Source organism: Macaca fascicularis, chromosome 20, assembly GCF_037993035.2.
Source record: "Macaca fascicularis isolate 582-1 chromosome 20, T2T-MFA8v1.1".
NCBI classification, from domain to species: Eukaryota; Metazoa; Chordata; class Mammalia; order Primates; family Cercopithecidae; genus Macaca; species Macaca fascicularis.
Window position 1 is genome coordinate 76902019 of NC_088394.1, and position 24612 is coordinate 76926630.

Here is a 24612-nt window from a genome sequence, read left to right on the forward strand (position 1 = left end):
CTGTCGCTTGCGCTCCGCTGGGCGGGGCTTGGAGGCGGCGGGAACTGCAATTGGTGGCTTTGAAGGCGCGGCGGGCGGGAACAGCTGCCGAAGAGGGAGACTGAAGGAGATGAGGGCCGGTAAGAGAGCCCCGGGCGGCATTGCATCGGGCCCGGGAGGGTGTGGGGCCTTGAGCAAGCCAGATCCCAGGTCTCGGGGAGCGGCTTTTTCTTAATTGTCGCACGTTGTGAGGCTCAAGATTGGCGCTGGGTCTCGGGCTCGGGGCGGGGAACTACGGTTCGAGCCGAGGTGAGGGGGCGGTGACGCTGTGCCGGACGTGACGTCACCTCGCCCGCGGTGGGGCGGGTCGAGCCGTACGTAGGCACGCGACTGCGTCAGAGGCGGGCCGTGTGGTCATGTGACCAGGGGCTCTGCTCTCCGAGCCTGGGGTTGCTTCCTGGCCCAGAATTGGGGTTTTGCTTTTCTGTCACCTCGGCTTCCGTCGTTTTTCGTCCGTGTAGCTTCTTGCGTTGCTCCTCGGGCTGCCTGTTGGAGCTCTGCAGAGGTGTGTGGCTACGGGAACGTTACTTAAAATGGATCTTTTTGATCATGCGTTCCACAGACCTTGAGTATCTACTGTATGCCAGGCACTAAAGCGCTAGGAAGTACAAAGAAAGTTTTAAAATGGGGCCGGGCGCGGTAGTTTACGCCTGTAATCCCAGCACTTTGGGAGGCCGAGGCGGGTGGATCACGAGGTCAGGAGTTCGAGACCAACCTGGCCAACATGGTGAAACCCCCGTCTCTACTAGAAATAGAAAAATTAGCCGGACGTGGTATCAGGTGTCTGCAATCCCAGCTATTTGGGAGGCTGAGGCAGGAGAAGCGCTTGAACCCGGGAGGCGGAGGTTGCAGTGAGCTGAGATAGCGCCACTGCACTCCAGCCTGGGCAACACAGCGAGACTCTGTCTCAAAAACAACAAAAAAAGGAAAGTTTAAAAATGGTCACAGGGGTAAACTTTTACTAAAGTGATTTCCATCTTAATTGGTGAGTTGAGTGCGGTCTACCAAATTTCTTTAGACTGGCGTTCTGCAAACTTTACCCGGAATTAATCATCTGACGTACTCTTTAAAAGATGCTAAATCTCAAGCCTTCCGTGCGCCCTTCCCTCAGTTTAATTTGATAGGGCCCAGGAATCAATTTTAACAGCCTCGCCTCGCCTGTGTGTGTTTTGGTTTTTTTGGTGTTTTTTTTTTTTTTTTTTTTTTTTGAGACGAGTCTTGCTATGTCGCCCATGTTGGAGGGCAGTGGCGCGTTCTTGGCTCACTGCAACCTCCTCCTCCCGGATTCAAGCGGTTCTCCTGCCTCAGCCTCCCGAGTAGCTGGGACTACAGGTGTGCGTCACGACATCCAGCTGCTTTTTGTATTTCTCGTAGAGACGGAGTTTCACCATGTTGGCCTGGGTGGTCTCGAACGCCTGACCTCAAGTGCTGTATGGTGCCGGGCGCGCTCCTGGCCCCTCGCCCGTGTTCTTAATGGGAGAGGTGTTGATTTGATGTTTCACTGACTGTTGAATCCCAGTTCGCCCAGGTTGTCTCCTCAGGCATTCATTCCACAAGTATTTATCAAGGACGCTGTAGACTGTTCTTGGCTATAGTGACGCCTTTCTGGTCTAGGAGTATAGCTGTGAATAAAAACATCGTCCTGTCCTGGAGCTCAATTTTAGAAACAAGAAAATTAAAAAGATAATTTCAGATAGTTCCATAAAGACAATTAGCAGTGGATGGCCTGGCGCAGTGGCTCACGCCTGTACTCCCAGCACTTTGGGAGGCCGAGGCGGGAGGATCACTTGAGATTGGGAGTTCAAGACCAGCCTGACCAACATGGTGAAACCCCATCTTTACTAAAAATAGAAAAATTAGTTGGGTGTCATGGTGCACACCTGTAATCCCAGATACTCAGGAGGCTGAGGCAGGAGAATCATTTGAACCCGCGAGGCAGAGGCTGCAGTGAGCAGAAATCACACCACTGCACTCCAGTGTGGGCGACCAAGCAAGACTGCATCTAAAAAAAGGAAAAAAAAAATTAGCAGTGGAGAGTGGGGAAGTAACTTTTGGTTGTGTGGTCAGGATAAGTCTGAGGAGAAACCATTTAAGCTAACACCTGAATGACAAGAAGTCACTGGAGAGAACATGTGCAGGAAGACCCTTCTAGGCAGTCGGAACTGCAGGCACAATGGTCCTTCTCCAAAGAGATTATTTAACTAAGAGACTAGTGTAGCTGGAGCTCAGAAAATCAAGGAGAGGGAAGCGGGGGCCACGCAACACGGGGCCTTGTAGACCATGGTGAAGGCTTTAGATGGTCCAGTAACTACACAAAGAAACAAATCCGACTCCTGTTTCATGATCCTGATTCTGTTCTTACGGCCTTAATTCAGTTATTTTTCTCTTTCTAAACGACTCCTAATCCTTCCTCTTTATCTTTGTTTTACTATCATTTTCAGTATATTTTTAAATACAGTTAACTATATTTCTTTTCAGAAGTAGACAAGGATAATTTTTCAGTTTTCAACAAATAAGCCACAGCCAGGACTCTTGTAGGAAGATACTTCTTTGTCCCTGGAATTCCCAAAGTTGTAAAGGAAACAGATAAGACTACAGGCTTGTGTCTTAAACACAGACACCCAAGGTCTGTGTGTGCCTTCCTAGAAGATACACTGTTAAGGGACATTAAAGTATGCAGGTTGTACCCTGCATTGTTTAAAAATCATGTTTGCAGACCGCACGTTGGCTCACACCTTAATCCCAGCACTTTGGGAGGCCGAGGCGGGCAGATCACTTGAGGTCAGGAGTTTGAGACCAGCCTGGGCAACATGGTGAAACCCTGTCTCTACTAAAGACACAAAAATTAGCCAGGTGTGGTGGTGCACGCCTGTAGTCCCAGCTACTTGGGAGGCTGAGGCAGGAGAATCACTTGAACCAGGCTGGGGAGGTTGCAGTGAGCTGAGGTCGCACCACTGCACTCCAGCATGGGTGACACAGTGAGACTCTTATCTCGAATGAAAAAAATAAATAAATATCAATGTTTGTTTGCTTTTTTGTTCTGTATTTGAAGAGAGAGAGAGATGCTCACCGGTGTCCCCAAATAAAGTAGCAGAGGTGAGATCAGCTGTCAACATTGGCTCACAACTTCTGCCCAGAGGAAAATAATAAAAGAGCTCAGAATCTTCCTTATTCCTTCAGCCGCTAGGTCATTCCTCTGGAGATTATATCCCTTGCCTATTGATGAGGGAGCCACACTGGATTTGGGGCTCAGGACCTTATAGACAGTTGAGGAATCTCACCTTCAGGCATGGGCAGGAGAAGTGAGAGAGGAAAGAGCTCTTTGTTCACAGGCAGTGCATAAAAGGACTGAGAGACAGCAATCCACTGCACCGCTAGCTCTTAGCATGTCCTGTGGACTCACAGATCCAACTGCTTATTCAGTATCTCCTTTGGACTCTCATCTTTATCTTAATATTAACAGATTGAGAATAGATTTCCAGAATTCCTGAGCTTTCTTCTTTCCCTGTCGCAGTCTTGACCATCTCAGCTAATAGTAACTTTGTCTTTTAGTTCCCTGGTAAAAACCTTGGTTTCATCTTTGGTTCTTTTCTTGATCTAACACCCCACATGTAATCCATCTAGAAACCCCGTGAGTTCCCTCTTAAAAGTGTATCCAGAATCTGACCTCTTCCCCTGCCTCACTAACCTCCAACCTCTGCCCTCGCCTCCTTACAGTGTGTTCTCAGTACAGTAGCCAGATTGATCCTGGCAGAAAAGGCAAACAAGAGCATGTCCTGCCTGTGCTCAGCACCTTGCAGAGTGAAAAAAGCAGTGATCCCTGCAGTGGCTTTCAGGGCCTTCCATGATCACTGACCTCACCTCCTTCTCTATGCCTCCTTCCTGTCTCTGCTGTGCCCTCACTGGAGGCCACCCTTCCCTGTTCCTTGAAGGCCCCAAGCAGGCTCTTGCCTCGGGACTGTTGCACATGCTGTTCCTTCTGCCTGGAAAGCTCTTCCACCACATGACTCCTTCTCCTGCAAGGATTGCCCCAAAGTCATAGTCTCTATGAGGCCTACTCTCTCCAGCACTCCCACCCTCAACTCAGCCTGCCAAAATTATTCCATTTTCTCCAGCACTCCTCACTTTTAACATAGTTTGTGATTCCTCTGTTGTTTCTCTCTCCCCACTAGAATGGATGCACCATACTGGAACAGATGTTTGTCTTTTTGGCCAAAGACATATCTATCCCCAGTGCCTAGAAAAGTGCCTGGCATGCACAGGTCCTCAGTAAGGGGTTACATGAATCAGTGAATGAATGAATGATTTATGTATCATCGCCATCAAAACATCAAAATACTCTAGCCAGAAAAGGAGAGAGCGCACTAATTTTTAAACTCTAAAACATTTAAATATACATTAAGGAGAAAATAATTAAATGCTTATGCTAAAACACTGCAGAATAGCTGAAAAAGTGTAAACATTTAGGTGTTTGACCTACAAATCAAAATCCCAGCTAAATATGCTGATGGCCAGGCGCGGTGGCTCATGCCTGTAATCTCAGCACTTTGGCAGGTTGAGGTGGGTGGATTGCTTAAGCCTAAGAGTTCAAGACCAACCTGGGCAATGTAGTGAGACCCTGTCTCTATTTTTCATACGTGTGTGTGTACGTGTAAATAAAAACAGACAAGTATTGTATTTGGTTAATACTTTGTTGTGCTGTTTTTGTTTTGTAAAAGCGCCAAAGAGATGGATGAGACTGTTGCTGAGTTCATCAAGAGGACCATCTTGAAAATCCCCCTGAATGAATTGACAACAATCCTGAAGGCCTGGGATTTTTTGTCTGAAAATCAACTGCAGACTGTAAATTTCCGGCAGAGAAAGGAATCTGTAGTTCAGCACTTGATCCATCTGTGTGAGGTAACAGTGTTAGAAATGATGAGTCTTGAACAGAGTGATACCCCTTTGGGTTTTTCTTTCTTCTATTCCTTACCCCAAAAGAGATGTAAGGTAGCTGCTAAACTATTAGTGAAGTGATGAGGTCTATATACAGCTGCAGTGGAAAAAAACCTAATTTTTAATTGACCTTTTCATCTTAAAAGAATGCTTACAAATCAATAAGATGGAAAAAGTAAATATCATAGGAGAAGAAAAAACAGTACAAATTAAAATAACAAGCAGTGTTTTTTGCAGTATTTTTTTAAACCTATCAAATTATCAAGGATGAAAAGACAACAACACCCAAATGTATTGGCAGAGTTGTAAGGAAAGAGACTCTGTCTTTCATGTGTGTTTATCGACTTAATTGCTTATTGTTTTAAAATGTTTTAGTTGCAAATATAGTTCAAATAATTTTCTTATTCCAATATACCCATCCCCCCTTCACTTCTATTTATTTATTTGTTTGTTTATTTTTGAGACAGTCTTACTCTGTCATCCAGGCCAGAGTGCAATGGCACAATCTCAGCTTACTGCAACCTCTGCCTCCCAGGTTCTAGCGATTCTAGTGCCTCAGCCTCCTGAGTAGCTGGGAGTACAGGCACGCACCACCACACTGGCTAATTTTTGTATTTTCAGTAGAGACGAGGTTTTGCCATCTTGGTCAGGTTGGTGTCGAACTCCTGACCTCAGGTGATCCACTCACCTTGGCCTTCCAAAGTGCTGGGATTACAGGTGTGAGCCACCATGCCTGGCCTCCTTCACTTTTAAATAAATATACTTTTTGACCTAGCAATTCTACTTACAGAAATTTATGATGAGAAAATAATAAAAAATGAGGTATGTATAAATATTATAATTGATAAATATTTAGTTATATAAATCAAGATGCATTGTAGCATTGTTTTAAAAACAAAACACGTTCACATAAAAATGTGTGTACTAATGTTCACAGCAACATTATTCATAAAAGCCACAAACTGGAAACAACCCAAATGTCCATCAGCAGGTAAACAGATGAACAGATTGTGATGTATCCATACAGTGGATATACTCAGCAATAAAAAGGAATGAAGTATTCATAGATGCTAACATATGGATGGATATGAAAATAATTGTGCTGAGTAAAAGCCAGACCAAAAAATGAGTACATACTTATGTTAACATTCATAAAAACCTCTAGAAAATGTAAACAAATCTGTAATGACAGAAAGCCGATCAGCGTTTGCCTTAGGACTAAGGCTTGGGAGGTAGAGACATGGGAACCAAGAAGAGTGGAAGGAAGTGGGTGGTGATAAGAAAGGGACACAAGATTGGACTCAGTGGCTCCTGCCTGGAATCCCAGCACTTTGGAAGGCCAAGGCAGGCAGATCATTTGGGGTTAGGAGACCAGCTGGCCATCATGGAGAAACCCCTTCTCTACTAAAGATACAAAAATTAGCTGGGCATAGTGGCACACGCCTGTAGTCCCAACTCCTCAGGAGGCTGAGGCAGGAGCATCACTTGAACCTGGGAGACAAAGGCTGCGGTGAGCTAAGAGTACACCTTTGTACTCCTGCCTGGGCAATAGAGCAAGACTCTGTCTCAAAAAAAAAAGAGAGACACGAGAAAATTTGGGAGGCAGTGCTGGTGGATATTGTCACTGCCTTCATTGTGGTAATGGTTTTGTGTGTATATTCGTAAGTCAAAATGTATCAAATTGTATACTTTAAATATATTTAAAATATATATTTAAACAGTTTAATGGATGATAATTATACTTCAATAAACTTAATTTTATAAAAATCAAGAAGTTAACAGTGATGAATGAGGAATAAATTGTGAGAGAAGGTTGTGAATGCCTGGACTAAGACATGAATCAGTCAGAATGTCCATTGGTTAACAGGAGAACAGATTGGAGACAGTTTGTCAGTAAAGTACTGAGAACGTACAAATAGTCTGTTCTAACCAATCCTAAAATGTGTTTTAAATGGGATAGAACCAAATCTATCACCACGGTTACTAAATAATTTGTTTTCTCTTTTAGGAAAAGCGTGCAAGTCTCAATGACGCTGCCCTGTTAGACATCATTTGTAAGTTTTAGTGATTGGCATTTACACTTAACTGATCAGTTTCATCAAAGGCAATTTTGTCGCCCAGGCTGGAGTGCTTTAACGTCATCTCAGCTCACCGCGACCTCTGCCTCCTGGACTCAAGTAATCCTCCAACCTCAGCCTCCCAAGTAGCTGGGGCTATAGGAGTGCACCACTATGTGTGGCTAATTTTTTGTATTTTTTGCCACGAGGTTTTGCCATGTTGCCCAGGCTGGTCTCCAGCTCCTGGGCTCAAGTGTTCCTCCTTCCTCAGCCTCCCAAAGTGCTGGGATTATAGGGGTGAACCGCTGTACTTGTCCCAGAAGCAATTTTGTATATAAGGCCTCAGATTCTAGAGTCGAGGAGACCTTGTTTCAAATCCCAGTATGTCACTCAACCATATGTTGTTTGACAAGCTGCATCACCTTTCTGAGCCTCAGACTTCAAGCAGAGATAATAGTACAGTATCTACTTCACAAGATTCTTGTTAGGATTAAATGAGGTAGAGCCTGAGAAGCTGTTAGCATGGTAACTAGCATAAAGTAAATGTTAGGCTTTGTATTACTCAGGTTGCCAACTTACAACAGCTCAACTTAAAATTTTTCAACCAGTATGAAAGCAGCAGACATTCAACAGAAACCATACTTTGAGTTCCCATATGACCATTCTTTTCTCACTTTCATATAGTATTTAGTAAATTACATGAAGTATGCAACAGTTTATGATAGAAGACTCTTGGATGATTTTGCTCAACTGTAGGCTATAAGTGCTCTGAGCACACATAAAGTAGGCTAGGCTAAGCTAAGATATAAAGGTTAGGTGAATTATTTTCACCTCAAGGTGGATTTATCAGGCATAGCCCCATCATAAGTCAAGAAGCATCTGTACTATTACTATAGGATTTGAAAATAACTTTCTGAAAATTTGTTCCTATTACAGTATAGCTTCTCACCTCTCCTCCCTTCCATTTCATTGATTTTTGTTTAGCTTGCCTGTCTGTACTTTTTCAAGATGTCTGTTTTTTTAATCAGAAGGCAGCATAATGTAGGGGCTGAGAACACAGGCCCTGGGGCCAGATTTCTTGGGTTCATTTCATGGCTCCATTACTGCCTCCCTGTGAGCCCTGTAGGAAGCTGGTTAACATCTCTGTGGCATACCAACATCTCTGGTATTATCATTTGACCCATCTGTATAATAGTGATAATATCACACAAGGTTATGGTGAGAATTAAATAAGAGTACAAGTTAAATACTTAGAGCCTGGTATTAACTAACTGCAATCATTATGTATTAGCTGTTTTCTGTAAGTGTAACAGAAATTATCTTTAGTAATACTTTGTTCCAACTCATGGCATGCTCCAATTCATGCTATTGCTGAATTTAGAGCATCTGCCTCTGATTTAGTTTATCTCATTTTCAGTGGTTGGATTCTCTCAGGCATAAAAGGTGGATCCACACCATTCCCATTTCTCATACATTCATTCAAAAATTCATTAAGCACCTGGCTAGACACAGTGGCTCACGCCAGCACTTTAGGAGACCAAGGCAGGTGGATCACCTGAGGTCAGAAGTTGGAGACCAGCCTGGCCACTATGGTGAAACCCCATCTCTACTAAAAATACAAAAAATTAGCCAGGCATGGTGGCAGGTGCCTGTAATCTGCTACTCGGGAGGCTGAGGCAGGAGAATCGCTTGAACCCAGGAGACAAGAGGTTGCAGTGAGCCAAGATCGCACCATTGCACTCCAGCCTGGTGACACCAGGAGACTCTGTCTCAAAAAAAAAAAAAAAAAGAAAGAAAGAAAAAGAAAAGAAAACCTGGTCTGAGGTCCAAGAGACACAGACAGGTCAGGGCAGAGAGAGTTTTAAGCCAGAAGGATGAAGGGATATGGTTGAACTTGCTAACTTCCTAGATCATTTCTACTCCAAGATACTCCAAGTGTGTAACTCCTGAAAGGTGTTTTCTGTCATATACTTAGTCATTCATTCGTTCATCAAACATATACGGAAGCCTGTTGTGGTGGTGTGGGACACCTGGGAGGCTGAGGCAGGAGGATCACTTGAGCCACGAATTCAAGTCTAGCCCAGTTAACATAGTGAGACCCTGCCTCTTAGAAAAACAAAACAAATACTGAGTGCTTGCTTTATGCCACACAATTTAGACCCGGGACTACAACAGTGAACAGGTCCCTCATTTCCATCAGAGTCTAATTGGCAAGACAGGCAGTGTACAAATGAACATCTAAATAAATAATGTGGCCAGGCACAGTGGCTCATGCCTGTAATCCCAGCACTTTGGGAGGCCGAGGCGGGTGGATCACCTGAAGTCAGGAGTTTGAGACCAGCCTGGCCAACATGGTGAAACCCCATCTGTACTAAAAATACAAAAAATTAGCCGGGTGTTGTGGCAGGCGTGTGTCATCCCAGCTACTCGGGAGGCTGAAGCAGGAGAATCACTTGAACCTGGGAGGCGGAGGTTGCAGTGAGCTGAGATTGCACCATTGCACTCCAGCCTGGGCAACAAAGAGTGAAACTCTGTCTCAAAAAATAATAATAATAATACATACATAATGTGACGTCAGGTAGTGATGAGTCCTCCAACAGGAACTGGGAACTAACACAGAGCGTTTGGGGTAGGGTGATCACGGTGGGGACTACTCTGAGTAGAGAGCAGAATGAGGTGGGGAGTGGGGTGTGTAAGGAGCTAGGAAAAGAGGCTGCAGGCAGAGGAACAGCTGGCTCAAATGTGGGTCCTGTGGGGCACAGCATTCCCTGTCGTGCCAGATTAATGTGATATTCTGTGGGGCAGGCTTATGTGGAAATAGAATAAATGGGCTAACAGAATAAATACCAAAACTGAACTGTATCATCTAAGTCAGTTGAATTGAGTAATTATGATTTGCTTTATTTATATGAAGTAAATTTAATCCATATAAAGTTTATATTTTGAACACAAATCTGTATAATCCAATTTATGAATTACTGTTTTCCCCAGTTTTATAGTATAGAAATATCTATAAGCATATTAGTTCAAAGTTCTATGATATGCTAATAGTAAACCTTTCTTCCCTCTCTCAGATACGCAATTTCATCAGCACCAGAAAGTTTGGGATGTTTTTCAGATGAGTAAAGGACCAGGTAATATTTTCTGTTTACAATTGCACATTTGTATTTGATAGTTTGGCTTGGACTCAGGAGGCAGAGGTTACAGCGAGCTGAGATCGCACCACTGCACTCCAGCCTGGGTGACAGAGCGAGACTCCATATCAAAAAAAAAAAAAAAGAATAGCAGTATGTTCCTCATTTCTTTAAAAATGAGGTGATTATTTATTACTTACTTATGGAAAATGAGAAACATATTTCTTGGTGCCATGTCAGAAGTACTAGCAGCATTTGTTTGATTTAATCATTATTACTCTGGAATTATACAAAATGCTTAGTTTCATGGTACTTTGCAAATGTATTTACTGAAAACATTGTAGCTCTCTTGATTTTTCTTTATTTTTTTTCACTTTGGCAGGTGAAGATGTTGACCTTTTTGATATGAAACAATTCAAAAATTCATTTAAGAAAATTCTTCAGAGAGCATTAAAAAATGTAAGAATAAAATTCATCTTTTACATAAAATTCAATGTCATAACATCTGTGCACTTAAAATTTGCTACTATCTTAGTTTTTTTTTATTTGTAAGAAATTCAGTTAGTAATAGTTCATACTGTTCTACTCCATATCAAAAACACACTGTAAATATTATAAAAACTTCCCTTTCCTCTCTCCTGTCCATTCAGGGCCTGAGGCTGCTTTTTCTGGAGGAGCTCAGTCCAGCAGAGCTCTCTGCAGTGATGGAAATGCTCTGTATTGGCATTGTTCAGTTCAGCCACATGTAGCTGCTGAGCACTTGAGGCTAATGTGACTGAGCAGCTGAAATTTTAATCTTTTTGTTGTTGTTTGTTTGTTTGTTTTTTGAGACGGAGTCTCACTCTGTCTCCTGGGCTGGAGTGCAGTGGCCGGATCTCAGCTCACTGCAAGCTCCGCCTCCCGGGTTCACGCCATTCTCCTGCCTCAGCCTCCCGAGTAGCTGGGACTACAGGCGCCGCCACCTCGCCCGGCTAGTTTTTTTGTATTTTTTAGTAGAGACGGGGTTTCACCATGTTCGCCAGGATGGTCTCAATCTCCTGACCTCGTGATCCACCCGTCTCGGCCTCCCAAAGTGCTGGGATTACAGGCTTGAGCCACCGCGCCCGGCCATGTTGTTGTTGTTGTTGAGACAGAGACTCTGTTGCCCAGGCTGAAGTACAGTGGCGAGATCTCGGCTCACTGCAGCTGCCTCCTGGGTTCAAGCAATTATTCTGCCTCAGCCTCTCCAGTTGCTGGGACTACAGGTGCGCACCACTACACCCAGCTAATTTTTGTATTTTTAGTAGTCATGGAGTTTCTCCATGTTGGCCAGGCTGGTCTTGAACTCCTAACCTCAGGTGATCTCCCTGCCTCGGCCTCCCAAAGTGCTGGGATTACAGGCGTGAGCCACCGCACCCAGCCTGAATTTTTAATCTTATTTAACTTTAATGATTTTACATTAAATAGCCACATGTAACTAGTAGTTCCAGTAATGGTCAGTGAAGACCTGAAGCACCCTTGATTTTACAGATGTTTTTGCTTTTGTAATGTGAAACAAAGAAGCTGTTCAGAATAAGACGATCTTCCATTCAAGCCAGTAGAGGCCCACTGAGCACGTGATTGGGGCCAAGCTCTGTGCTGCTCACTCAGGAAAGTCAGACAGCTCTACGCCACCATACCCTGGACTGGGGAAACTTTATTGTCTCCTGCACTGAGGGAATTTGGAAAAGCTGGTAAAGAATGGGCAGAATTTGCTAGTGCCACCGTAACCACCCACTTTTCCTAGAACAAGATCTCAGAGGGAGGAAACAGAGACTTTGGCAAGCCAAGTGCATCTCACTCAAGTCCCTACTTTCTAGGCTCAAAGCTTTAAAGGGAAGCTGAATCAGAGGGGAGCTGATAATCCAGGAGCAGGCTATTAAATTCCAGACCAATTGGCAACCATATTTAAAAGTTTGGAAAGGCCTGTATTTTATTCATGAAATGGATACAAGGTAGTACTACTTCCTTTGGTCTCGCCATATAACATTCCTTTAGAGGAGTTTTTAGCTTCTGAGCTAAATGCATAAGAGCATTAGGAACAGTATATTTTCAAGCCCATTATGACACAGAAATCTCCTTTTTTCTTCTTTTTTTTTTTTAGACATGGTCTCACTCTGTTGTCCAGGCTAGAATAGACTGACATGATCTCGGCTCACTATAGCCTAGACCTTCCAGGCTCAAGCCATCCTCCCACCTCAGCCTCTTGAGTAGCTGGGACTATAGGCACATGCCACTGCGCCTGCCTTTTCTTTTTTTTGGTAGATAATGAGTTTCACTGTGTTGCCCAGGTTGGTCTCAAACTCCTGGGCTCAAGCGATCCTCGTACCTCAGCCTCCCAAAGTGCTACGATTATGGCTTGAGCCACAACACCCAGCCTAATTACATAGAAATCTTACTGTTAAACTTTATAGTGTGTGCTAGGTCTGGGTTAGATGCTAAGAAGGCTTCATTATAAAACAAGTATCTCATTTGTAAGGCTGCCTTACCTTATAAACTCTTAGAGATGGAAGAACAGTTTTCAGGACAAGTCCAAGAAATTATTGAAAAAACAATCACCTCTACAAAAAAACTTTTAAAAAAATTAGCCAGGCATGATGGCACATGCCTGTGGTCTCAGCTACTAGGGAAGCAAGATGGGATCGCTTGAGCCCAGGAAGTCGAGGCTGCAGTGAGCGAGCTATGATCATGCCACAGCACTCCAGCCTGAGCAACAGAGCAAGACCTAGTCTCAGAAGAAAAAAGAAGAAATGAAAAGGATGTTTTTAAAAAAAAATCACAAAATGTTTTCCCAAAGATTCCCAAAATACTCACGAAAAGCAGAAAAGACTGCCAGGCCTCAGCCTGCATACACGAGTGTACGGACATCATTGTTCACCCCTAAAAAGACTGCCAGGTCTCAACCCACATACACAAGCATAGGGACATCATTGTTCACCCCTAAAAAGCACCTGGAGTTGATGCCACAATGAAATTTTAATTAGGAAATTACGCCTTTTTTTTTTTTTTCTTTTTTTTTTTTTAAATAAGGTGACAGTCAGCTTCAGAGAAACTGAGGAGAATGCAGTCTGGATTCGAATCGCCTGGGGAACTCAGTACACAAAGCCAAACCAGTACAAACCTACCTACGTGGTATACTACTCCCAGACTCCGTATGCCTTCAAGTCCTCCTCCACTCTGAGGCGCAATACACCGCTTCTGGGTCAGGTATGGAACAAATTATTACAAGCTATAATATTTTATTATCCTATCTCAAAGATCTATATAGATTTTAACTGCTCAATAAGTATTTGATAGAGAATGCCAGGCCAGGTGCAGTGGCATGTACCTGTGGTCCCAGCTACTTGGGAAGCTGAAGTGGGAGGATTGCTCGTGCCCACGAGTCCGAGGCTGCCGTGAGCTGTGATCACAAGACAAAGCAACACCCCACCTCTAAAAAAAAAAAAAAGACACAGAAAACCACATGTAATTCTTGTTCTCCTAAAATAAGAAACAGAGGGTGTTGTTATCTGCAGATGGGAACATGGCATGAGATACTAGATTGGAGCTGTACTTTATTGTTTTTTGATCTAGAAATAATGCATACTTAATATAAAAAATGCAACCGATACAGAAGTCTCTAAAGATAAAAAGTCTTCAAAGCTTCATACCCCTTTTCCCTATTCCATTCGTTCAAAATAACTACTGTCAAAGTTTGCTATTGCCTTTGACAAGATAGTTCTCATAAAAGCCAGGGTAGACCAGGCACGGTGCTCACGTCTGTAATCCCAGCACTTTGGGAGGCTGAGGTCGGTGCATCACCTGAGGTCAGGAGTTTGAGACCAGCCTGGGCAACGTGGCAAAACCCTGTCTCTACTAAAAATACAAAAAAAGTAGCCAGGCATGGTGGCAGGTGCCGTAATCCCAGTTACTTGGGAGGCTGAGGCAGGAGAATTGCTTGAACCCGGGAGGCAGAGGTTACAGTGAGCCCAGATTGCGCCATTGCACTCCAGCCTGGGCAACGAGAAAGAAACTCCATCTCAAAAAAAAAAAAAAAGTAACAACATTTCCACATGGTTACAAATAAATATACCACATTACTTTTTCATAATTGTATAATTTGCTTATTAATAAACATTATTTTCCTTTGTAACCATTTCTCCCACATTCTATACACAAGGAGACTGCTTCCACATAAGATGTAGCCTCTGTTCAGAGCCTGCTTCTCTTTATGGTTCTGCCTTTACTATCACAGGCTTCCTAGCATCTTTCCCCAAATTAGTTCTCCCTAAATTGGCCTGGCACTTGCTGCTGCCACTATTAGCATTCACAACCACAGTGGCACCTTCAGTTGGTTCCAGAGCTGCCACGTCAGCTGGTTGTAGGGGGCAGCTCTGCCATCCTGGCTGCATCATGTCCTGTCACTCCACAGCAGAGTTGGGTGGAGGTGCGGTGTGGAGTACCAAGGACTCCACTGTTGTGACCAGGCGAGCCTGGGTCTCTCACTAGGGTCTCTGTGACTACTTGCTTGTCATTTAAGTTTTTTGGTGGTTTATTGAAATGGCAAAGACTGCTACTCACTTCTATTTCCTTAAAATACTTCTTTACATTTGGGGTCTCCTCCTCCATGATACATAGTGGTCTTTCATCCACTTACAGCCAGGTGAGTACACCTTGCCACAGGTAGTTTAAACATTACCCCAAACGCTAATGTTCTTTTTTTTTTTCCTGAGATGGAGTCTCACTCTGTCACCCAGGCTTGGGTGTAGTGAGGCAATCTTGGCTCACTGCACCTTCCTCCCCTCAGGTTCAAGCGATTCTCCTGCCTCAGCCTCCCAAGTAGCTGGGACTACAGGCACTCACCACTATGCCTGGCTAATTTACTTTTCTATTTTTAGTGGAGACTGGGTTTCACCATGTTGCCCAGGCTGGTCTCAAACTCCTGACGTCAAGTGATCCGCCTGCCGCGGCCTGCCAAAGTGCTGGGATTACAGGCATGAGCCACCGCGTGGACTAATATTCATTTCTATTGTGTATCTTAAGGCGTGCTTGTCTCTATTCTCTAGATCTGGGTAAACATCTTATCCTATCATAGGAATTCTGTTTCAGTCTTCTTTTTCCCTAATGACAGGAAACTCTTATAAGCTATATTCAGTATACACTTTTTTCTTTAGTATTTGTCCTAAAGCATACATATCTGCATTTTTGTATGGCAATATCATTATAGTATTAGATGACTGGTATTCAAAAACAGTAACATTTTGAGTATTTATTGTTTATTCCTAAGTCTGAACTTGATTTATTAGTAACTTCTAACTTTAAACAGGATCACTTTTCTAAAAAATTGATACAACAGACTGCATTTATCAGAATCTTAATGGTATTAACCACTTTGTTTTTGAAGCTCAGTAACAGGCTATCAGATTTTTCTCTAGACTTCTTTTTACATTTATGAGGAAACTATTCACTAATTGCTGCTCTTACATTTTACTTCAACAAATATTACAAACACAGAGACAGTAATCCTAATAATGGTCTTGCAAATTTTCATTTCAAGGCGCTGACAGTTGCTAGCAAACACCATCAGATTGTGAAAATGGACCTGAGAAGTCGGTATCTGGACTCTCTTAAGGCTATTGTTTTTAAACAGTATAATCAGGTGAGCCAATCAGTGACTCTCTTTAAAGGTAAATCTTTATTTTCTCTTTCACACAGGAGTTAGAAGCTACTGGGAAAAGTAGCTACTGGGAAAATCTACCTCTGACAAGAGGAGATCACTTTAGATATTACTGAAATGAAGAAAGCTTACAATTAGTGAACATGAAAGGAAAATAAAAATTCCTCACAGCCATCTTTTTACAATTGTATTGTGTTTTATACCAGTCATTAGTTATTGGAGTCTATGTTGTAGATCTCAGCTTCCAAATCAGCTAATCACACTAGAATTTGTTTTCTCTTTAGAGTAACTTCACATTGTCTTTTGAAGCTAAATATATTATTCTGTCAAACAACAGAAAAGAAGAATTAACTTTTTGTCCCATCAGTCAAGTAGGTTATACAGGCACTGGAATTAAAGAGAAAAGCAGTGGTTTTTTAAGTCCCAAAGTTCATGTGTTAAAATTATTTGAATGTTAATGTTCCCCTCTAATGACAAATACAGATCTGTCCTTACAGATGCAGGGGTGTTTTTTCAAATTATGCATGGCAAATGTCTGCATATGTGTTGACACTCCTGTGAGTGGATTGTTAATGCTCTGTGTATATCTTTGAGCCACTAGAGATGTTATACTTCTGTATTTTCATCTGTTCTAAGCAGAAAGAAGTGATGGCTCTGTGCAAGCAGTCCCTCCTTAAGGAAGAACTAACATTAAGAACTTACATCATGAGGCCAGCCACAGTGGTTCACGCCTATAATCCCAGCACTTTAGGAGGCCAAGTGGGAGGAATGCTTGAGCCCAGGAGTTCGAGACGAGCCTGGGCAACATAGGGAGACCCGGTCTCTACAAAATAAAAGATAAATAATATATATATTTTTTCAAGTTAGATCATGATTTTCTTCTCTAGCCATCCTCTCCTACCTACTACCCTCTCACCAAATTGATATAAACTGTTCTGCTATAATATGACAGTAGTGGCCAAGCACGGTGGCTCATGCCTGTAACCCTAGTTCTTTGGGAGGCTAAGAAGAGCAAATCCCTTGAGCCCAGGAGTTCAAGACCAGCTTGGGCAATATGGCGAAACCCATCTCTACAAAAAATACAATAGCCAGGCATGCCAGGCGCAGTGGCTCACGCCTGTAATCCCAGCACTCTGGGAGGCCGAGGTGGGCAGATCATGAGGTCAGGAGATTAAGACCATCCTCGCTAACACGGCAAAACCCCGTCTCTACTAAAAATACAAAAAAATTGTATTTTTTTTGGCCAGGTGTGGTGGTAGGCGCCTGTAGTCCCACCTACTTGGGAGGCTGAGGCAGGAGTATAACGTGAACCCGGGAGGCAGAGCTTGCAGTGAGCGGAGATCGCGCCACTGCCCTCCAGCCTGGGCAACAGAGCGAGACTCCGTCTCAAAAAAAAAAAAAATAGCCAGGCGTGGTGCCACGTGCCTTTAGTCCCAGCTACCTGGGAGGCTGAGTTAGGAGGATCTCCAAAGCCCAGGGAGATTGAGGCTGCAGCAAATCATGATCATGCCACTTACTCCAGCCTGAGCAACAGACTGAGATATTGTCTCAAAAAAAAAAACAAAGACAGTGGCATTCTTAGGAAAATCCACGTTGTCAAGCACTAAACTATAAAAACAATGGATTCAGTGGGTGAAGGTAGGAGAAGGGGTTCAAGAGATTCAGACTTAGAGAAGGAAAGTTATTTTTCCAAAAGCAATCTCAGTAAGTTTTTTAGGGTTATGAAGATTCAGCACTGACGACGCTGAAATACCACAGTACAAATGCTTCCATAGATTCCCTGGGCTTTGCACTTGCCAGATCCATTTCTATGATAAAGCACAGAGCTCCTCAAACAGAATGGTCGAGTTGCAGGCTCAGCAGCCTCCTTGTCAGTGTCCTGCTCAGTTGAGCCAGGATATGGCCTTGGACCTTTCCGTTGTAAAAAAATAAGCATTTGGCATACTTTAATATACTAAAAAAAATTAATATGTGTACATCAAGATGTCAAAATTAGTAAAATACTTTTTTTTTTCCCTAGACCTTTGAAACTCACAACTCTGCAACACCTCTACAGGAAAGAAGCCTTGGACTGGATATAAATAGTATGTGTGTGTTAATATAAAACTGAATTTTGGAAATGCATCATTCCCTTATAGATTTCTTTCACTTGGTAAAACGTGTATACTAGGATCCTAATTCACAATTTTCATTGTTTTCAGAAAAATTGAAAATGAAATATCTGTTGAAGGAGGAAAGCTAATCTACCATAGGTCTCCTTTAGGATTTACTAGGATAACAATAAACAACAAAACAATAATGACAAAAACAAAAATTAGCTAATAGTTGTTGAGCATTTCTTGTGTGCCAGGCACACTAAGATGTTTATATGTAGCCTTTCCTTAATCCTCACAAGAAGTCCCATGAATAAGCACTATTCATCAGGAAACTGGGTTTCAGGGAGGTATGGTAACTCTCTAGGCAAAGTCACACAGCTAAGGAGTGGCAAAACCAGGAGTGAAATCCGGGTATGTCTGGATCTTGAGCCCATGCTCTTAATGCACTGGATAAACTTCTAGAACCATCAGAATCATGACTATTGCTACTCACAGATGTCTGAAGTCTCTCACTAGAAAACCCAAGAGAAGAGAGTACACAACTACTAGATTTACAAAAGTGGTGGGGTAAAATATAAATCCATAAAAAAAGAAAACTTGCCTATCTCTTAGTAGAGATTTGGCAATGAAATGTGCCACTGTTACAAACTCAACACTTCTATGGTTTTCTAGTGTCATAGGAACTGCTGTTGATCTCCTTTTAGGTAAAAAAAGCAGGATATAAAATTGTGTGTCTCTTACAATTCCAGTTTTAAAAAGACATAGGTGAGGCTACGAACAATGGTATGCATCACTGGTCCTGGCTACTTGGGAGGCTAAGGTGGGAAGATCACTGGAGCCCAAGAGATCCAGTCCAGATGGGGCAACATAGTGAGACCCTGTCTCTTTTTGATTGTTTTTTTTGTTTGTTTGTTTGTTTGTTTTTAAGACAGTCACTCTGTTGCCTAAGCTGAAATGCAGTGGCATGATCCTGGCTCACTGCAACCTCTGCTTCCCAGGTTCAAGCAAGTCTCCTGCCTCAGCCTCCCAACTAGCTAGGATTACAGGTGCCTGCCACCACACTCGGCTAATTTTTGTATTTTTAGTAAAGATGGGATTTCACCATGTTGGCCAGGCTGGTCTCGAACTCATGACCTCAAGCGATCCTCCCGCCTTGGCCTCCCAAAGTGTTGGGATTACAGGCATAAGCCACCATGCCCGGCCGAGACCCCATCTCTTAAAAAAATACATATATAGGCTGGGTGCCATGGATATATAGGTAGATATATGTATATCTACTAGATATGTGTGTATATATATATATACACGCACACACAAGAAATTATTACAGCCAAGAGAAGAAACAGTAAATATTATTTTAAAATTATACAAACAGCCGGGCGCGGTGGCTCAAGCCTGTAATCCCAGCACTTTGGGAGGCCGAGGCGGGCGGATCACGAGGTCAGGAGATCGAGACCATCCTGGCTGACACGGTGAAACCCCGTCTCTACTAAGAAATACAAAAAACTAGCCGGGCGAGGTGGCGGGCGCCTGTAGTCCCAGCTACTGGGGAGGCTGAGGCAGGAGAATGGCGTGAACCCGGGAGGCGGAGCTTGCAGTGAGCTGAGATCCGGCCACTGCACTCCAGCCTGGGCGGCAGAGTGAGACTCCGTCTCAAAAAAATAAATAAATAAATAAATAAAAATAAAATAAAATAAAATTATACAAACAATTTGAAGGGTTAGGAATGAAAGGAGAATAATTTAAGGATGAAATATATTCCTAATGGCTGTTTTATTTGAAATCTTCCACCTATAGTGGATTCAAGGATCATACATGAAAACATAGTAGAAAAAGAGAGAGTCCAACGAATAACTCAAGAAACATTTGGAGATTATCCTCAACCACAACTAGAATTTGCACAATATAAGGTAAGACGTCATAATAAATATTAACTACAAGATATCAACATTTTTTAAAAAGAACAAAAACCTTAAGTGGAAGACAAATCTAAGAAACTGTTCCTTTTTCATTTGTCACTTAAATTTCATGTAATAAATTTATGAATTAAATAAACCTCTTTATTGTATTTATAAGTTCCTGTGTGAGCAAAGGAGACTTTTAGAAATTATGAATTTGGGCCAGGCGTAGTGGCTCACACTTGTAATCCCAGCACTTTGGGAGGCCAAGGCAGGCAGATCACCTGAGGTCAGGAGTTCGAGACCAGCCTGGCCAATATGGTAAAACCCTGTCTCTACTAAAAATACAAAAAAATATCTGGATGTGGTGGCACACACCTGTAATCCCAGGTACTCAGGAGGCTGAGGCAGGAGAATCACTTGAACCCAGGAGGCGGAGGTTGCAGTGAGCCAAGATCACGCCATTGCACTCCAGCCTGGGCGAAAGAGCGAGACTCCATCTCAAAAAAGAAAAAAAGAAAGAAATTATGAATTTGCCTTTTCGTTTCATCTTACATATTAATGCAGTTATAACTGGGAGTAATCTGTATATTTGAGGGGGAAAAAATGTAGATTATACCATTCTAGCCCATCCACAACCTAGGACAGTATTTGGCACATAATAGGCACTCATAAATACTTGCTGAATAAAAGAAAGAATAGGTATGTCATTACATATTCCAGCCGGCATCACATGGAGAAAAGCCAGTAACCTAGGCAGTACCACAAATGTGGCTTGTTCCAGAAGTGTGCCTTCCAGACATGTGCTGCTGCCCACCGGGAAGGCCAGGGCAGGGGCTACAGGTGTTTAATGCAAACCCACTGCCACCACTAGGAGAACTTGAGGCTTATATTGTGATCACTCTAATTTCAGTCCATGCTCATACTCAAAACACCTTACTGCCTGCAAGCCTTCCAATAAGTTTTTTTCTCTTTAGCCTTTCTATAGCTACAGGCCACACTTTAAATCTGCCATTGATCTGCTCACTTAGGCCTAAAGCCTGTTTGATATGATTTAGTTTTAGTGGGAAAAATGGATTGACACCTTTCAAGTTGGGTCCCTTAATGGCAGGCTTTACACTAGTTCCTTTAAACAGGTGATAAACTACAACAGTGGTTCTCTAAGCGTAGTCCCTGGATTAGTAGTATCAGCATCACTTGGCAAGGGGGAGGAAATGCCAATTCTTGACCCCACCCTAGTCACTAGGGGAGGTAGGAGCCCGCATTCTGTTTTCACGAGCCCTCCAGCTGAGTCTGCACACGCAAGCATGAGAGCCACGGGTCTAGCATGCAGAAAATGTGCTTTCTAAATTTCCCTTTATACACATCTCAGAATGGCACTATTCTGTATGTCAAGGTACACATTTATTCGTAGCTTCTACTAATTTTTTCCTACCTTTTCTATTTTGAAAAATGTCAAATCCGGCCAGGCGCAGTGGCTCATGCCTGTAATTTCAGCACTTTGGGAGGCTGAGGCGGGCAGATCACCTGAGGCCAGGAGTTCAAGACCAGTCTGGCCAATATGGTGAAACCCCATCTCTACTAAAAATACAAAAATTAGCCAGGCATAGTGGCACACACCTGTAGTCCCAGCTACTCAGGAGGCAGAGGCAAGAGAATAGCTTGAATCCGGGAGGCAGAGGTTGCAGTAAGCCGAGATAACACCACTGTACTCCAGCCTGGACAACAGAGCAAGACTCCTTCTCAACAAAAAGGGTCAAATCTTCAGAAAACTTGCAAGAATATTCCAATGAACATCCATTTTTCTTCGCTTCAGTTCACCAGTTGTTAACAGTTTGGTGCATTTACTTGAACCATTTGAGTTATTCGCAGACATTACTCATCCACCACATAGTTTACTATATTGCCTCTGAAATGTAATGATCACTTTTAAAAAAAACTGAAATTTAGAATTTCATGGATATTTGATGATATCAGATGGTATGGTAATGGTATTGGGGTTCACTTCTTGTTTTTTTTTTGGAGACGGAGTCTCGCTCTGTCACCCAGGCTGGAGTGCAGTGGCACAATCTTGGCTCACTGCAACCTCTGCCTCCCAGGTTCAAGCAGTTCTCCTGCCTCAGCCTCCCGAGTAGCTGGGATTACAGGTGCCTGCCACCACACCCGGCTAATTTTTTGTGTGTATTTTTAGTAGAGACGGGGTTTCACCATGTTGGCCAGGCTGGTCTCGAACTCCTAGCCTCAGGTGATCCGCCTGCCTCGGCCTCCCAAGGTGCTGGGATTACAGGATTGAGCCACCGCGCTCAGCCACAAGTTGATAATTATTTTACTTGGGTGATATGCACATGGGGCTCATACCATGCTCCTTACTTTTGTATATGTTTAAAATATCCCATAATTAGAAGTTAAAAAGAAATCTCAGCTGGGCACAGTGGCTCACACCTATAATCCCAGCACTTTGGGAGGTGGAGGCAGGCGGATCCCTTGAACCCAGGAGATCGAGACCAGCCTGGGCAACATAGCGAAACCCTGTCTCTACAAAAATTCAAAAATACAAGGCGTGATGGCATGTGGCTGTAGTCCCAGCTATTTGTGCTGAGGCAGGAGAATGGCTTGAGCCAGGGAGGTCGAGGCTGCAGTAAGCCATGTTCGTACCGCTCCAACTTGGGCAACAAAATGAGACTCTCAAAAAAGAAAGAAAGAAATCTCCGTGTGTCTCAAAAAAAAATGTGGTATTTTTACATTGAAGTTACAGATTGCAAAAGAGAGCATTAATTTTCCATTAAGAATGCAAACTGTAACGGCACCTGAGGGTGGAACTGACAGTCAACATCTCCCATGTGGCAGGCACTGTGCATGCTGGCATTTTGCCTTGAATGTTGTTAGATATACCAGTTGCCCTCTATGTTTTGTTTTGTTTTGTTTTTTCTGAGATGGAGTTTCACTCTGTCACCCAGTCTGGAGTGCAGTGGCACCATCTATGGCTCACTGCAGCCTCCGACTCCTAGGTTCAAGCAATTCTCATGCCTCAGCCTCTGAGTAGCTGGAATTACAGGTGCCCGCCACCATGCCTGGCTCATTTTTGTATGTTTAGTAGAGACGAGGTTTTACCTTGTTAGCCAGGTTGGTATCAAACTCCTGACCTCAGGTGATCCACCCACCTCGGCCTCCCAAAGTGCTAAGATTACAAGCATGAGCCACCACGCCTGACCTGCCCTCTGTGTTTGCAGATAGCAGATTAAATGGTTCCCACCCCTGTTAAATCTTTTATTTCTTCAATGACAAGAATTAATGAAATGTTATTCTGATTTCATTATATTTTAGCATTCGTATTTGTACAATACGTTTAATAGTCATTTATAAATATGTTCGTTGACAGCTTGAAACGAAATTCAAAAGTGATTTAAATGGGAGCATCTTGGCTGAGAGGGAAGAACCCCTCCGATGCCTAATAAAGTTCTCTAGCCCACATCTTCTGGAAGCATTGAAATCCTTAGCACCAGCTGGTGAGTGGTCAGCTTACTCTATAAGCTAGAAAAATTAACAACATGCCTCCATTCCGTCCTTATAATCTGCTCATTACTTCGGAGCTCTCCCATCACCCCAGTCTGCTAGCCCATCATACTGTCTCTTACATGTTCTGCTTCTGTGCTTAATGGGGAAGAGGGGCATCTATGATCTACCCTCTAACCTCAGCCATTTTTAAACTGACTCAAATCCCATCCTCCTATGATGACTTTTAATTTTATTTTTTCCTTTTTTGTTGTTAATTTCAGGTATTGCAGATGCACCACTTTCTCCACTGCTCACTTGCATACCCAATAAGAGAAAGAATTATTTTAAAATTAGAGATAAATAAGACGTGCGTGGTTTCATAAGCACAGCTCCTCCTTCTTGATACTGCACATGCACTTCAGTTCATGGCTAGCTGTATAGCTTCTGTCTGTAAACTTGTATTTTCAAGAATCCTTGGTATTGAATTTTTAGAAATGCTCACATAATTGTTGGGAGTGATTCATTCCTCCACGATATGCCTCCTCTCTCCGATATCCTGCTAACTGTAGCCGCTGTAGCATTTGAGATGACAGGACATATATATATATGGCCCCACACTTGACCTTGAGTCTGAATGCTCTGAAATCAAGCATATGGCACAGCGCTTGAGACTTTTGGGTTTGTGTCCTTTCTTCTATGGCTGTCTCTTAATTCTGGAGAGGTCTGGTTCCACTGGCTGGTTTGCAGGGATTGATTCTTAAGCACCGGATCACAGAAAGAAGCAACAAGAAACTATACTGAACTCAAAAGTTTTTAGGAGAATCATGAAATTGGTCCATTCAAAGGATAGAGTTGAGTCCATTGTGTTATTGTTGCAAGAGGTTGCATATTTGGTGAGTCCGTTATATAAAATAATGTTCTTATTGTAAATACGATACTTTTCATAATCTATTTTACCATGTATGTAACATTCAAACTGACAAATATTATACTGACTTATGAATAAAGGTGTCAAAAAACTGGCACATCAGTTACTTTTGATGAAAGTCCTTCAGTGATCGTCACTAAATACCCTATCTTTTTAAAAATTTTTTCCTATTTATTTATTTAGACAGGGTCTCACTCTGTCACCCAAGCTGGAGTGCAGTGGCATGATCACAGCTCACTGCAGCCTTGACCTCCCAGGCTCAAGTGATCCTCCCACCTCAGCCTCCCGAACAGCTGGGATTACAGACATGCTCCATCATGCCCAGCTAATTTTTTTGTTGTTGTTTTTTGTTTTTT

The 24612-nt window shown here is 42.9% G+C and overlaps 1 protein-coding gene across 2 annotated transcripts; it reads left to right on the forward strand.

Annotated features, from left to right (window-relative positions):
• The first annotated feature begins 39 nt into the window (after window positions 1-39).
• CENPN (centromere protein N) lies at window positions 40-24353 on the forward strand. 2 transcript variants are annotated; one of them, XM_005592627.4, is made up of 11 exons: window positions 40-119; window positions 4758-4938; window positions 6983-7028; window positions 10106-10165; window positions 10548-10624; window positions 13214-13390; window positions 15720-15821; window positions 17860-17923; window positions 19733-19845; window positions 23213-23339; window positions 23610-24353. In XM_005592627.4, the coding sequence occupies exons 2-11, from the start codon at window positions 4768-4770 to the stop codon at window positions 23690-23692; spliced, it is 1020 nt and encodes a 339-aa protein (XP_005592684.1). In that variant the 5' UTR covers window positions 40-119; window positions 4758-4767; the 3' UTR covers window positions 23693-24353. The 2 variants fall into 2 exon arrangements, with proteins under 2 accessions (XP_005592684.1, XP_073883761.1); XM_074027660.1 differs by lacking the exon at window positions 6983-7028.
• The last annotated feature ends 259 nt before the right edge of the window (window positions 24354-24612 follow it).

Excerpts from the sequence above, each read along its gene's own strand:
- CENPN (XM_005592627.4), top strand. The coding sequence starts at position 4,768 with ATGGATGAGACTGTTGCTGAGTTCATCAAGAGGACCATCTTGAAAATC. Across the intron at positions 7,029-10,105 it reads TGCCCTGTTAGACATCATTT|ATACGCAATTTCATCAGCAC; the intron begins GTAAGTTTTAGT and ends TCCCTCTCTCAG. Across the intron at positions 15,822-17,859 it reads TTTTTAAACAGTATAATCAG|ACCTTTGAAACTCACAACTC; the intron begins GTGAGCCAATCA and ends TTTTTTCCCTAG.